General features: G+C 40.3%; 1 protein-coding gene across 1 annotated transcript; it reads right to left on the reverse strand.

Moving 5' to 3' along the window:
• Window positions 1-2,099: 2,099 nt before the first annotated feature.
• NSRP1 (nuclear speckle splicing regulatory protein 1) lies at window positions 2,100-13,540 on the reverse strand. Its single transcript, XM_005424432.3, has 7 exons — window positions 13,524-13,540; window positions 12,504-12,591; window positions 7,470-7,526; window positions 7,181-7,312; window positions 6,444-6,651; window positions 5,768-5,876; window positions 2,100-4,048 (listed from the first exon to the last, which is right to left on the reverse strand). Exons 2-7 carry the CDS (start codon window positions 12,576-12,578, stop codon window positions 3,022-3,024), a joined length of 1,608 nt encoding a protein of 535 aa, XP_005424489.1. The 5' UTR covers window positions 12,579-12,591; window positions 13,524-13,540; the 3' UTR covers window positions 2,100-3,021.
• Window positions 13,541-13,675: the final 135 nt, after the last annotated feature.

A 13,675-nucleotide genomic window follows, 5' to 3' on the forward strand; every position in this document is an offset into this window, starting at 1 on the left:
CACTGACACACAAATTAACCCCCATGTCCATACAAAGCTCTTTACATGACATGCACACAGGTGCTTCCCAAATGCAGCTGCCCTGGCCCCTGCAGGACATGAGTTCTGCTGCAGTGGGAGTGCAAACCCAGGAAGGCATCTTTCCTGTACAAACTTGCATTGTATTTTTACTCTGGCACACAGGTTATGACGAAAGTAAAATAAATTAGAGGATCAAAGTCTCTTTTGTGTCCCTTTGCTAAAGTTGCCAAGGTTCCCTGTGCAGCCAGAGCAGGGGCATTAAGGAACCTGTGGGAGCTGACCTGGGTATGAAGCACTTGCCGGGTGAGAGGGAAGCAGGGATGCTGTGTTTGCCTTCTGGAAACATTTCCATCGCCTCTGCCAAAGCTTCCCCCCTCTGTGAACCTGGAGAAAGGCCTCTTCCACTTCCTCCTCTACTTTGGATAATGACTTTTGAGTTCATCTAAGTCTCAATCCCAACTTCCAATGAGGAAATAAGACGGACAAGGACTGTTCTTTCAGAACTAGACTCCTGAACTATTTTTGAAAAGGGAATATGTTCTTTAATTGCCACTAGAAAAACACAATAAATCTGTCCTACTGGACAGTTACACATGTGAAAGTTTTGTAGCTTATGCCTCAAGTGTATTTGAAACCCACTTCAAAAAGTTAAATTTTCTGAAATTGAATGAAATGTCAATGAAAGATGAATAAGGTATTTGCACATATCCAACAGCAAAGCGTGGGAAATAAAGGAGAAAACCCTATCCTGTTTCTTTCCTCTTCAGACAGCGTTTAGCTAACAAAAAAATTTGTAACTTTATGACACGGGATAGACACTGGCTCTCTGGGAGGTTTCAGAGAGATTTCCCAAGAAATATCAAATTTTCTAGTTAATTAAGTCAGCCAGGAAGCCCTGATAGTAACACAAGCCCTGCAACAGCTGAAATGTGAGACCAATGTGCTCTGAGTCCTGAGATACTGAGAGAGGATGAAAACTCTTAGAACTACTTGAAGATACAAAAAGCAATGTAGATTAAAAAGGCTTTTCCCTTCCTGAATAATACAAAGATAAAATACATCCACGTTTCATGCTATAAATGCTGAACTTGAAAGGCAGTTTAGAACTCATTACTTTTTTGTTACATGGTGTACTGGTTCAAATATCTTATTATGGTAAGTTCATTTTTTAGTATTTCTATTTAGCTGAGTGGTTGAAATATGGAGAAATTGATTTATTTATACAATTCTTTTTTTTAAACATACTCATCTGAAAACATGTAAAGCAACCAATATTTATCAGGTAGCTCAGCAAGTAGCCATACCTTAAACACTGGTTTTGTACAAAATCTACTTATATTGATACCAAATGAACTGCACTGCAGTTACAAAGTGTTTTGAGGCAAAAATATTCCTTCTCTTCAGCTCACCTTCCACTCATCCACCACGAGTATATTCCACCCTCTGTTCTGAACAGTGAAAAGGAAGTCATGAAAATGGTAAATTTGGACCATCTTTGCCTTTTAAAGAGAATTAAACTGGAGTTTTAGCTGTACAGAACTAAGTATTCCTTCCAACTTGTACATGATGCACCTGTATTAATTTATGCAGCTGTTTAGTTACAAGTGTTGCAAGCTGATTGTAAGTCATCAGTATGTGCCTTGTACTGTAAACTGTTACTGTAATAAATTTAATATTCATAAACCATCTGCAGACGTCTCTTGTGCCTCTCTCTTCTGGGAAGAGCAAAAATAAAAATCTCAATTCTAAGTAACAGCAGAATATCTAGTCCAGCAAGGCCTCTGACAAAAAACAGAGGATTTCCCTCAGTGTTTGACCCCTGGCCCACTGCTAAACACTTTCATTGCATTCCAACAGAAGAACCAAAGCTCATTACAGTTGTTTACACAGAACAGCAAAACCAAACTGCTTCACACTGGAGGATGTGCTGAACTACTTGGTTAGCTGACATATAAAACTCATTCCAAGCCTTTATAAAGTGGCAGCATTTGCATTTAATTTTACTCACACTTTGTATCATTGCTCAGTCTGCTGAACAAATAATTAGGGAAACACCAATCTCAAAACCTTTTTTGCTAAATATAGAAGTACAACTTACTCTAGCATAAAAGTGATAAACTTGCAACAAAACAAAGTGAAAGGAACAATTAAAAAGGTGTTGAAAATGTATTCTAAAAGCTACGACCACTGTCAGACATCCTACTTACCTAGCTGGAAGATAATTTTATTCTTGAATATGAACCTTTGAACAGAAGGTTCATATGACAAATCTAAAATATCACTTAACAAGTTGATACAACTGTAATACATGAAAACGGACTCATCTACCTTATTCCATGCAAAAAATACGCAGTAAAATAACCTACACACAAAAAAAGACCCACACATTTGATCCAATATGTATCTTACACTTTATTAACTGTTTCTGTACATCAGGTCCCCAGACCAAAACCCACACATAATACAAAATTCATACCTCAATATGAATGTATCTTACAGGACTTCACTCTACATACAGAAATCTCCTAGATCATTATTCAGGCTGGTTTTCTTACTTTTTCACCCACTTTTACAGGTTTGCTCCCCATTTTTGAGAGCAGCAGTGGGCAATGAGCTCTCCTAAGGGCTGAGAACACCTTTGTTTCAGCAGAGCTCACTGTTTTGGCTGCTGAAAGGAGCACAGGGATGCATTCTCACCTTACACTGCTTAACACTCCCAGGTCTGTCCAAAATCCTTATGTACCAAGGACATGCTTACTGAAGGGCAGGGTGGACAGCCAGCCACATTTAACATTTCAGCTGTACAGACAGACTAAGGGTGTGTGTCAAGAGACCCACTGATCCACTCCAAAAGTTGTTCTCTTAAGGGACACACAACTTCTCAAAGGAAAGCCAGGAATAAATAGGCAGGATAACCTTTTCTGCACAAGGATCTGCAGAGCAGTGGCCCTTCCTCCTGGCTGACAGCCCAGGTGTTTGTGCCCAGCCCAGGGCCATCAATCAATCCTCCTCCTTCTCGATGTAGGGCTTGGAGCTGACCCGGGCCATCTGCCGGGCCAGGTACCGGTCCCGTGCTGACATCACTGTCTCCTCGTTGCTTCTTTTGGCAAATTTGCTCAGGGTCTCAGGTGCTTTCTGTGCTTGTTCCTTCTCATCTTTCTCCCCTTCTTCTCCAGCTTTACGTTTCTGCTCAGACATTCCAGAGCTGGAGCTTCCCTTCTCATCCACCTCTCTGTCTTTTCCCTTTCTCTCTTTTCCCAGATCACTCTCCCCATCTTTTTCCAAAGATGTAGGAGTACCTTCTCTCCTCTCTCTGTATTTCTTTTCCTCACTGCCATATTTCTCTCTCCTCTCCTTTGCATGATCTTCCCTTTCTCTGTATTTCTCTCCTCTCTCCTTCTCTCTGTCACTATATCTATCTTTATCATTTCTGGTTCTTTCTTTCTCTCGTTCCTTCTCTGAGCCCTTCTCCTCTCTCTCCTTCGCCCTCCTCCATTCTCTGCCATGCCCCTCCCTCTCTTTTCTTTCCTTCCCCCTTTGTTTATCATCTTGATCTTCCCTCCTCCTGTAGTGATCTCTATTAGTGTGATCCCCATGCCTGTGTCGTTCTTCCCTTTCCCTCTGGTGATCCTTTTCATGGGTCCTACTTCTCTCATAATCCTTTTCCCTGTACTGTTCATCACTTCCCCTTTTGCTTGGCCTGCTCTCTCCCCTTTGGTGACTTGTTTGGGCTTTGGTGCGTGGCTCTTCCTCCACACTGGATGAGCTTGGTGACCTGGAATGCCTCTGGCTTTTGTGATGTTTAACCTCCTCTTCACTGCTCACGGAGTTCTCCCTTCTTTTCTTCTTTTTCAAATTTACTTTACTATGCTTGTGTCTCTTGTCATCATCACTACTATCAGTTCCTAGGTCGGTATCAGCATCTGGATTATTTTCTTTCTTAGAGGGCTTCACTCTTTGTCTTTCAGATGGGCTTTTGCTCCTTTCGTTGGGTTCATCCTGAGTGTCAGGTTTTTCTTCCTTTATCCTACATTTTTTACATTAGAAAAGAATAACAACATTAAAAAGCCTGAAATCTTGGACTTTTCTACAAACTGACTTTTGGCAGGACTTAGGCAAAAGATGCTGCTGGAAACTCTAAGAAAGCAAATCTGTGTCTGTGGCTCAGGTTCCAGGATTCCAGCACAAAGTATCCATATGTGGCTCACTGGTGAATGTGAGCTGAGGAATTTATCTAAGAGTATGACTATGGTAAAGTATGCGCAGCCTCCATCTAAGGAAAAAAACATTAACTTGTGTTCCTGTGTAAGCCTGCTGGCAAGTTACAGGTTTTCCTACGTGTTTGGTCCTCTATTAACATCCAGAGAAGAAGCAGGTTTTGTGTTTTGTGGACAGAGAGAGGAACATGTTTTTTTTGATCCAGTATTTCTAAAGATCTCACTTGTGGCTAGACAGAAATCAGTAACTTTTTACAGCTCAAATATTCTTACATGCAAAATGCTGACTCAAAATGCTGAGGGGGTTATGCCTTGCCATTCTCTTCTGGCTGATGAGGAAATCCACGTTCCCTCACACAAGCCACATCTCTTCCATTTAATCACACAGCTCAGGAACAGCCTGTGGGGCTCTCTCATGAGTCAGCACACCACCAGAGACATTCTGTGTCTGCTGAATGCTTGAAGGCACGGACAGCCTATGAACAATGACTAAAAATTACACGGAAAAGTTTGGTAATTTACTTAGCAATCCAACTCAAAGGTGGGACTTACTTTAGGGGCACTTCTGAGATCTAAAAATGGAGCTGTTTTCTCTCTGTATCCTGCTGTATCACCATGAATAAGAACAAAATTAAAATATACACTTGAGTTTATTTGAAAGCCTTGCTGGAAACACCATCTACAGGACAATTTGTTTCCCCTGAATTAATTGTATGTGCCACTAAAGGAAATTTCCTTAATTTACTTTCTAACAATACAATCTCAGATCTAACAGATTTCTTGATGAAAGCTGCATTTTATTTGTGATAGCAAACACTTAACTAGTGACATCTATGCTTTAAACCTCTATCAAATGAAGTTTAACCTGACTTAATTGTCTCAAATTATCAATTGCTGCATACAAAATATATCCCCTTCATCACATTTATCCACATGGCAGAATGTTACCATGTTAAACACCTAAATAATTCAGTCTCATCTCATTACTTTGCTTTGCAATGTTCACATATTCAGATTTCCACTGGATTTCCCATATATTTGACTCATTTCCTTTTACACTGTATCAACACTCAATTTAGTTTTCATGCAACTAAATGTGGAGTAAGTACAAAGTGAAGAGACACATTCTTTACAGGGAATTCATAGCATATTCATTTCCTATGACTTACTGCTATGCTCACTATTTTACCTCTTGTCTTCCTCATGATTCAAAATGTGTAACTTATACAGATTGCTAAATACTATGCAAACCAAAGAAAATGTAGGTTAGAATAATAACAAGAAGGATTACAATCATAGCTGTCCTCTTCGTACCTTTCAGACAGCACCCCTGTCCTGCTTATTTAATTTCTGTGTCACCGATGATGATCATTGGTTATTTACCAAATAATTCAGTTGATCAGCTGTATGAAATTACCAGTTTACCTTACCACAGTTTTAGTGCTCTGTCTAATCTTCCAGTGAATACAGATTCACAAACAGCCAGTGCTGGTTTTCAAACCTGAAACCCTGCTGGAATCACATCCTACCTGGCTTCACGGAAGCTGCATTTTGGCATCTCCTCTTCCCCCACACGCTGGTTTAAAAGATGTCTGTAGAATCCACTGAGATCCCTCTGTTTGGTCACATCTAGGTATGCTGAGAGAAAGAAAGGGAGGTTGTATTTACTGTGCCACAAATACTCATCACACACAACTCACAACTGCAATTTCCATCCTGGGGGTTTTCAAATCTGAAATGGAAAAAGCTCAGAGTAACTTGATCTGGCCTCACAGCAGACCATGCCTGGAGCAGGCAGCTGGAACAGGTGACCTTCAGAGGTCCAATACAGCCCAATCTAGCCAATCATCCTACATCCTGTGCTTCACATCTATTCCTGATCCTGGCCAGAATGTCTGAGGTAAGGACTGGAAACATCACTGTACCCCAGGCTTACAAGTCTTCCTTCAACAACTGACCCTCCCTCAAAAATTAAAGCACCAACCCAAACAGTACTGACACATAAACAGAGGACCTTCTTCTGTTCAATCTGTAACACGTGCAAAGTAACAGGCCAAGGTTGATCTGATTCAAGATCTGCTGATTGGGTCCTCTTTGATTTTAATTATATCAACCCTCACATAGAGACCACCAGATGAATATATTGTACATCATGTACAAGGCCCTACTTCTTTCTCAGGGCAATTATTTCACTGTGAATCTCACCCTCGAGAGCTGATTCTCTTCTTTCTCTCTCCTCCTCCTCAGCTCTTTCTTGCAGCTTCTTCTTATAGGCTGAAGTCACAAAAGCCTCTTTGTGTGCAAACTCTCCTCCTTCCATTTCACGCTCTTTCTGAATTTTTCTTTCCATTCGTCTTTCTTGTTCCTTCTTCCTAATCTCGGCTGCTTTGAGGATATTGTGGATGTATCTGGGCTGAGGTGGAAGGGAAAAAAGTTACCATGCTGAGAGGTAATTGTGGTGGCTGAGAAAACACAAATTGGGATTGATGGAGATGTTGAATTAAGTTGGTAATGGAAGAAAACTGTCAGGAGCTACTCTAATGTGTTCTCCCTCTGACTGATAGCTAGCCAAAACAAACTGCCATTCCTCTCAGACCCCTAACACAGCAGGTTTCCCAGTACCAAGAGAGGCTGCTGCATTCAATCAAAACAGTCATCCCACCTTTGACTAGGAGGATTTTTACTCTAAATGAAAATAAACGTTTTTTTCATTTTTCATCCCTGTCTTCCTAGCTGTAACAGCCTTGCCCTTCTTTTAAGGAGTGTGAGGCTTCCTTTGATCCCAGAACCTTACAAGAGCCTAGAAATGAACTAGAATAAGTAACAATGAAAGTATCACTTGCCTAGATAACCCAGCAATGCTTTGAAGTTTACAAATTAACCACTCATGTTACCCCAAGCAGACAGAGGTGAACAGACAGGACACATTCTCAGGTACCGACCTTTTTGTCATCATTTCCCGCTAACAATTTGGCACTGCTTTCTTTCTTCTTCTGCTGCATTTCATCATAAATACTGTCATATTCATATACTGTAGCATCTTCTTCTAAAGCCTTCTGAATCTCCAGTTTAGTCTAAAACAAAAACAGGGAGGAGGCGAAGAAAAGATGTCAAAATAATAATAATGAAATCTTTACTATTTTCAAATATATGATTCCTATAATTTAAACAGATCTATAGTATAAACTCACCCATCAGAACATTGAGAGTAAATTAAAAATAATCCCTTACCTGTTTCATTGCTTGCTTTTTCAATGCCTCTTTCTGAAGACTTTCCCCAACAGTTGGCTGTAGGAAGGATGCATTACAGAAACAAAATTAATTACATTGTCACAGATTCTCTTTCTACCATTCTAACAAACAGCTATATAATAGTCCAGTTATAGACAGGTGTGATACAGAAAATACTGGATTCTTCCTGCACATCCATCAGAGATGTAGCAGTAACAAGCACAGATACTGACAATCACACGAAAAAAGAAAAACTGTATTCATAGTTAAATACAAAATTCTGCAAGGATTTGGTATTTATTTCAAGTCTCATTTGTATCATTAGTTGTGTAGTTTCAGAAGTAAGAACACAGCTAAACAGCATGTACTTCAAATGTTACTGTTTAATTTCTCAAGCATGCTACAAAATAGCCATACTAATCTTTCCTAAGAAGAAACAGATCCCTATTGAAAATGTTCTCTAATCATACTGTCTTTTACAAAAATGCTTTGCATTTTATTTACTTTTTTCTTTTAATTAGTTTTGACCTAAACTACATATCTATCTTTTCTCAACCAATAGATAATAGATAATGTTTATTAAACAGATCCAGTATAATGGCAGGACTTGTATCCTTGTTTATGTAATTAAATACCTCTTAATCTTAAAAAGCAGAAATAGGAAGGAAAAATCCTTTTGCATTTTGGCAACTTCCCAAGTTTTGCAACTTTGACTAATACATGCTTTGTGTCACATTTAAAAAAGGCAAAGAATTTCTGTAATTTGTGGTTGCTGATTATTTGGACTAGAATTGCATACAGTCCCTTATTTATTTATGTAGCTGGTTGGTTGGTTGGTTGGTTGGTTGGTTGACTGGGGGAAGTAGATAGTGGATTATTTAGTTTAAAACCTACAAGAATCCTGGCTTCATTCATCTCATGTTTACCTTTGCTTTCAACACTGAAGAACTCTGAAGTTCTGAAGAACTAATGTTCAGAAATAATTTACAATGCTGTAGTTAATTTTATAACATACACCTTCTTTGGTAAAGGCTATAAATGAGTCAGTATGAACCATAAACAGTCATTTTAAATTAGCACAGAACACACATCAGCATTACACAGAAAACCTCCATTTCCTCCTGGTTCTTGAGAAAGAAGATGGTCCTTTGTTTGACACACTGAGGGTCACCCTGAAGGTTTCCTCTGTGGGAAGCTCTTACACTGGTTTAACAAAAAGTTTCCTCAGCAGTGAAGAATCTCCCCTGCACTACTCCAGAAAGCAGGGGCTCAGTGAAAAACAAAACAGATTCTGCAGTTACATTTACAGAACAAGCTCTATTCCACCAAAATATTTGAAACCCTGCTTAGAATGTTTTCCGTGTCTGCCTACATGTAATAAATGCACTGATCTACAAAGATAAGGTAAACACTAACATAATACATAATCCTCATTATTGGACATATGATGGTAAAGAAGTCCATCTGCCATTTCTCCAGACTGGCAGTAAGTTTACAGAAAACAAACACCTTCCCCAATGGTTTATGGTGGACAATTTCCTGTTGTGCTCTGAGCTCTGACAGATGAGAACTTCCCGTCCTTTTGTATTGTTTTACTTATCAACTGCCCATTTATTAAAGGCCCTATAAGCTCAGCAATCTGTCTCACACTTTTTCCCTCCCTCAAGTCAAGCTATTCTTCTGAAGCACAAAGCTTATAGTTCAATATTTTGTGAAAAGAAAACGTTTTAACCCTATCCTGTGAAAGGACATAGAATCCATGCAAATCAAGGAACTCTGAGAAATGAGGCTCTCCAGTCCACCACTGCTACCAGCCCATGGGAGACGGCTTGTACACAACTGAAAGTTATTAAAAAAATCAAACAATGAATTACACAAATCTGCTAAGATTTCTCATGGTTCTCTCCATTTCTTAGCTCCTTCTCACTCTAAAATGAGCCACTTACACCCTCATGTACATGGATTTAGGAGTGAATCCTTATGGCCTGCCCTCACAGAGAACTGTACAATGCAAGTACAACCTGCACATGAGACTCCAGTCTTCATGGAGTTAAAAAACAAAAATCACATCAGGCAACAGATTCCTCTCAATTCACACACAATATGAGCCATGGCTACTAGCAGAAGATCAAGAGAATGAACATGAAAAACAAGTCAGGTACTCAGATATAGCTTTTCTCAGCACTCCATCCTAGTTTCCAGAAACCAGATCAAAGACTTCCTGAACTGAAGTCCTTGATCCACCTGAACCATTGTTTGACACCAAGAGCATCCCTTAATTTGACTAATCCATTTCTGACTCCATTTCTATTTCTGGCCATGCCACAGTATCCTGTGGCAAGGAGTTCCACACCTTAACTACACAACTTCCTTTTGTTTAGATTAAACCAGTTACTTGGTGATTCCATAACACAACCCACTGTTCATATTATGAGAAATGGCAACATCACCTTACTTCTCTGAATTATTCTTGATTTTACACACATCATCTTGATTCTTTTCCACTTCCTCCTCCTCAGAAAACTCTTTTCTAGGAGCCCCTTTACCCAGTCTTACCTGGCATGCAAACTGTTGCAAAAACTCTGGTTAGCACCAGCATAAATTACTCAGCAAATCCTTTTAGTCAGAATTTTCCTTTGAAAAATTGCAAAGGGAATGGAAGCATCCATAAGCAAAACTAAAGATCTGAGTCTACAAGATAGAGTTTTCTGCTTATTTTCAGCTTCTGCCTGCTTAAACACTCCATTTATCTTGTAGGTGGTCACTAAGAACCCACCAAATCCAGCTGATACATTCACAGAACTGTTCACACTGGCTCCACAATTTCCTTCCTGAGTTTAGCACCTACTGAGGTCTATTTGCAGTTATTTTTTTATCCTGTATTAACAAATCAGTTTTGAAAGACTGGTACAGTACAGGAACATACACTGGATAATTCTGGTGCAACCACAAACCAGAAACTTTATCTGCTGTACCACAGAGATAATTTCAACTAAACTCCAAAGGTAAAAAGGAACAATGAACATCACACAGACTGACAAGCCACCTTTTCCCAGTCAACACTGTATTTCCAGAAAATTTCCATCCCAGATGCTCTGTTTCTTATGAACTAACAGAAAGACCATCTTCAGCAACTAACAGCCATTAATGTACTTAACCACAAGAAATAAAAATCCAAATTCCTTCAGCATGAGTAGAGGCAAAATCTGAGTGAAAAATGCACAGTAATGTTAAAAATAAGGGAGCAGAGGTTTGGTATCTAATATATAATCACAGACAAGTCAGGTCTGCAGATTTCCCAGCACAAACTTTATTAGAGTTCAGTTAAAAATACATAATCTCCAGACATTTGAGATGTAGTTCCGACTGATAAGGTAGCAGGCAGGAAATGAAACCCCTCCCAAATGCTGCTCCTTATCTTGAAAAGCTCTGAAATCATTACTGAACTAATAAAGTAATTCTGATTTGTTAAAAAAAACCAATCTTCTTTGATAAAGGCAGTTATGAGATTATTACTTTTTGCTGGGTATGTACCATACTGATGAGCACAACAACTTTTAAGAGCTTTTATAACAGACTTTGACAGTGAATCTGTTAGCTTTTCTGAAAGGGAGGATACTTGAGAGGTTAAGCTAAAAGCTGGCAGACAGCATCATATATTATTTTTACTAGAATTACTAACATTCATTCTTTTGTTTCAATGTTTAGATATTAAGAGAAAATGAAGAAGTGAAAAAATACAAGACAACCCCTAGGGAGGTTCCCAAACCTACCACACAACATTTAATGACGACAGATTAAATGAAGTCTATTCCTGGGATCTGGAAAATGTGGGGTCAGATCCTTAATGCAGAGAAAGACACCAAATCCCATCTAAGAGGGGAAGTGCTCCATTACCACCTCCAGCAGCTGTACCTAAAGGAAAACCTCTCTTTACAGCCACAGGGGAGGGATGCACCTCTGAGGATCACAGCTAAGTGAGGGAAGAGATGGGATTTAAAACACAATTGTGTCCTGTAAGCTGCACTGAGGCAGCTTCATGTTGAGGGTTGAGTGGGCATCACTAGAAAGGTCCTCAGCCCTTTCCTGCCCTGTAAAACAGGAGCTCAGACACCTTCAACAGCAACATTCCAGATTTTCTAATGGAACCAGGTACACACAGGTTGGGAATTGCTAAATTCAGGCGTTCTGTGACATAAAATTAACAACTGCTAGTTCATGAAAATAAAAACGGATTTTAAAAGTAAATATTTTGGTGAGTCAGAAATTGACCAAAATTATTTGATGCTTTATTAAGCATTGTTTTTCTCGATCACACAGAAGAGCAAGCATGGAGTGAAGCTCTAGGGAGGAAAGAAGATGTTTGTAGCACAGGGTTCTGTTAGGACCCCAGCCCTGCCCATATCCCAGCCTGTTCCTGGGCACTTCCCCTGCTTCCAGCAGCACATCCAGGTGGGATTTACACAGCACACAGTGCCCTCTGCTGGGGCAGGTAGAGACAGAGTATTTGGAATCTCATACTTTAAAAGAAATTAAAAATTAAAGATTATAGAAAAGAACACTCTCACACAATATCATACATCTTCTCTTGCTGTAGAACTTTTGGGTTGTACAGCTTTACTTTTGTTCCCAGTATGAACATCATAAAATCAATTACATCAAATTTGGGTGGAATGAGCTAAAGGATAAAACACACGTAACTACCACACTTAGTATTTGAGTGAGACCTGTTGATTAATACTGGTCTTTCCATTTGCAGGCATTCACCAGTGACAGCCCAGAAATCTCTTTACAAGCTACAGTTAACTCTGGCAAACAGCACTGAATTTCTGGAAGAGTTGACAGAAAGTAACAAAAAATCATCACTGCCATGTAATGTGTACTAAAGAAAATACAGATCATATTTCACACTCAAATCCAAAATGATGACACATATCCTAATGACTGCCAAAACCTGATGCAGCCATTAAGGGCTGGACACAAATAAATTTGCAGAATACAGGGCAAATTTTAGAAGAAAATTGTTGAACTGACCTCTTCATCTGACTCATCTGCAAACACTGAGAGCTTCTTTGAAACAAGATTTTTCTGTGGCAACTTTTTGGGCATAATAAGCCCATATCTAGAGGAAAAAAAAAGTTACCTTTAGCATCACTTACAACATAGCACATTCCAAACTAAAGATCTGCCATTTACCATTTGAGAAGTAAAAGGTCAGCAGCAACATAATGTATTGAAGTTATATGTGAGTAGCCTTTGCAGCAGAGCACACCAGCCAGCTTCCCATGCAAAGTTTCTGGATGTAATGATTGTCCTAAATTAGGACACAAATCCCTCTTGTCCAGAGTTCTCCAAGGAATTTTTGTTTTCTCTCTCAGAGAAGTAAGAAATTTTTTTAACATACCAACTGTTTAATCAGAAAGGATTTAGTTTTTAGTCTATACGAAGCACTTTCCATGCCTATGTTTGCAGTGCTGTAATTTCAAGCTTTGCTGGCAATGTAACCACAGGTGCTATGGCAAAGAACAAGATTTACAGTCAGATTATGTCGCGCTGCGTTTAATTAACCACACAGAAACAACTCTTCTGCTGACAAAGTCCATCTCTGTGCTAAACCCACTTCCTTTGGGTGCTGAGCAACCTCTAAATCGGGGATTTCTCGCCCAGCTGCCTTTCCTTGAGTCCATCACTGAGTCCATCGCTCGCCACAGGGTGTATGGCTGAATTGACTCGAACACCCCCCTATTCTGGGGTACCACACATGGGTACACCCCATCATTCTGGGGTACCACACATGGGTACACTCCAACATTCTGGAATACCACACAATTCCTGTGAGCGCTGTCTGCTGCCCTGAGCCCTGAGCCAGCCCTCAGCTCCAAGGGACCCGGCCGCGGAGACCGAGCAGCAGCCCCGGCTGTGCCCGAGAGTGGGAGGTGTGAGGGAACATTGAGGAGATTCTCCTCCGTAAGAGTGAAAAACACCCCCAGGCAACACCCCCGCACCCTCAAGCGCCTGCCCGCTGCTCAAGTTCTGCTTGTTTTTAATACACACAGTTTTAAAGTCAGGCCAACACAGCGAGGCCGCGCGGCGGACACCTGGGACAAGCGAGTCCCTGAGCACGAGTTTTCCAGCGCTCGCCCCTGCCCTCAGCGCCGGCCCCAAATCGCCCCGAGCGCTGCCCCCGGCCCGGCCCGGCGGGGCCC

Source organism: Geospiza fortis, unplaced genomic scaffold (assembly GCF_000277835.1).
Source record: "Geospiza fortis unplaced genomic scaffold, GeoFor_1.0 scaffold538, whole genome shotgun sequence".
Taxonomy (NCBI): Eukaryota; Metazoa; Chordata; class Aves; order Passeriformes; family Thraupidae; genus Geospiza; species Geospiza fortis.

Excerpts from the sequence above, each read along its gene's own strand:
- NSRP1 (XM_005424432.3), bottom strand. The coding sequence starts at position 12,578 with ATGCCCAAAAAGTTGCCACAGAAAAATCTTGTTTCAAAGAAGCTCTCA. Across the intron at positions 5,877-6,443 it reads AAGAGAATCAGCTCTCGAGG|CATACCTAGATGTGACCAAA; the intron begins GTGAGATTCACA and ends TCTTTCTCTCAG. Across the intron at positions 4,049-5,767 it reads TGCAGCTTCCGTGAAGCCAG|GATAAAGGAAGAAAAACCTG; the intron begins GTAGGATGTGAT and ends TAAAAAATGTAG.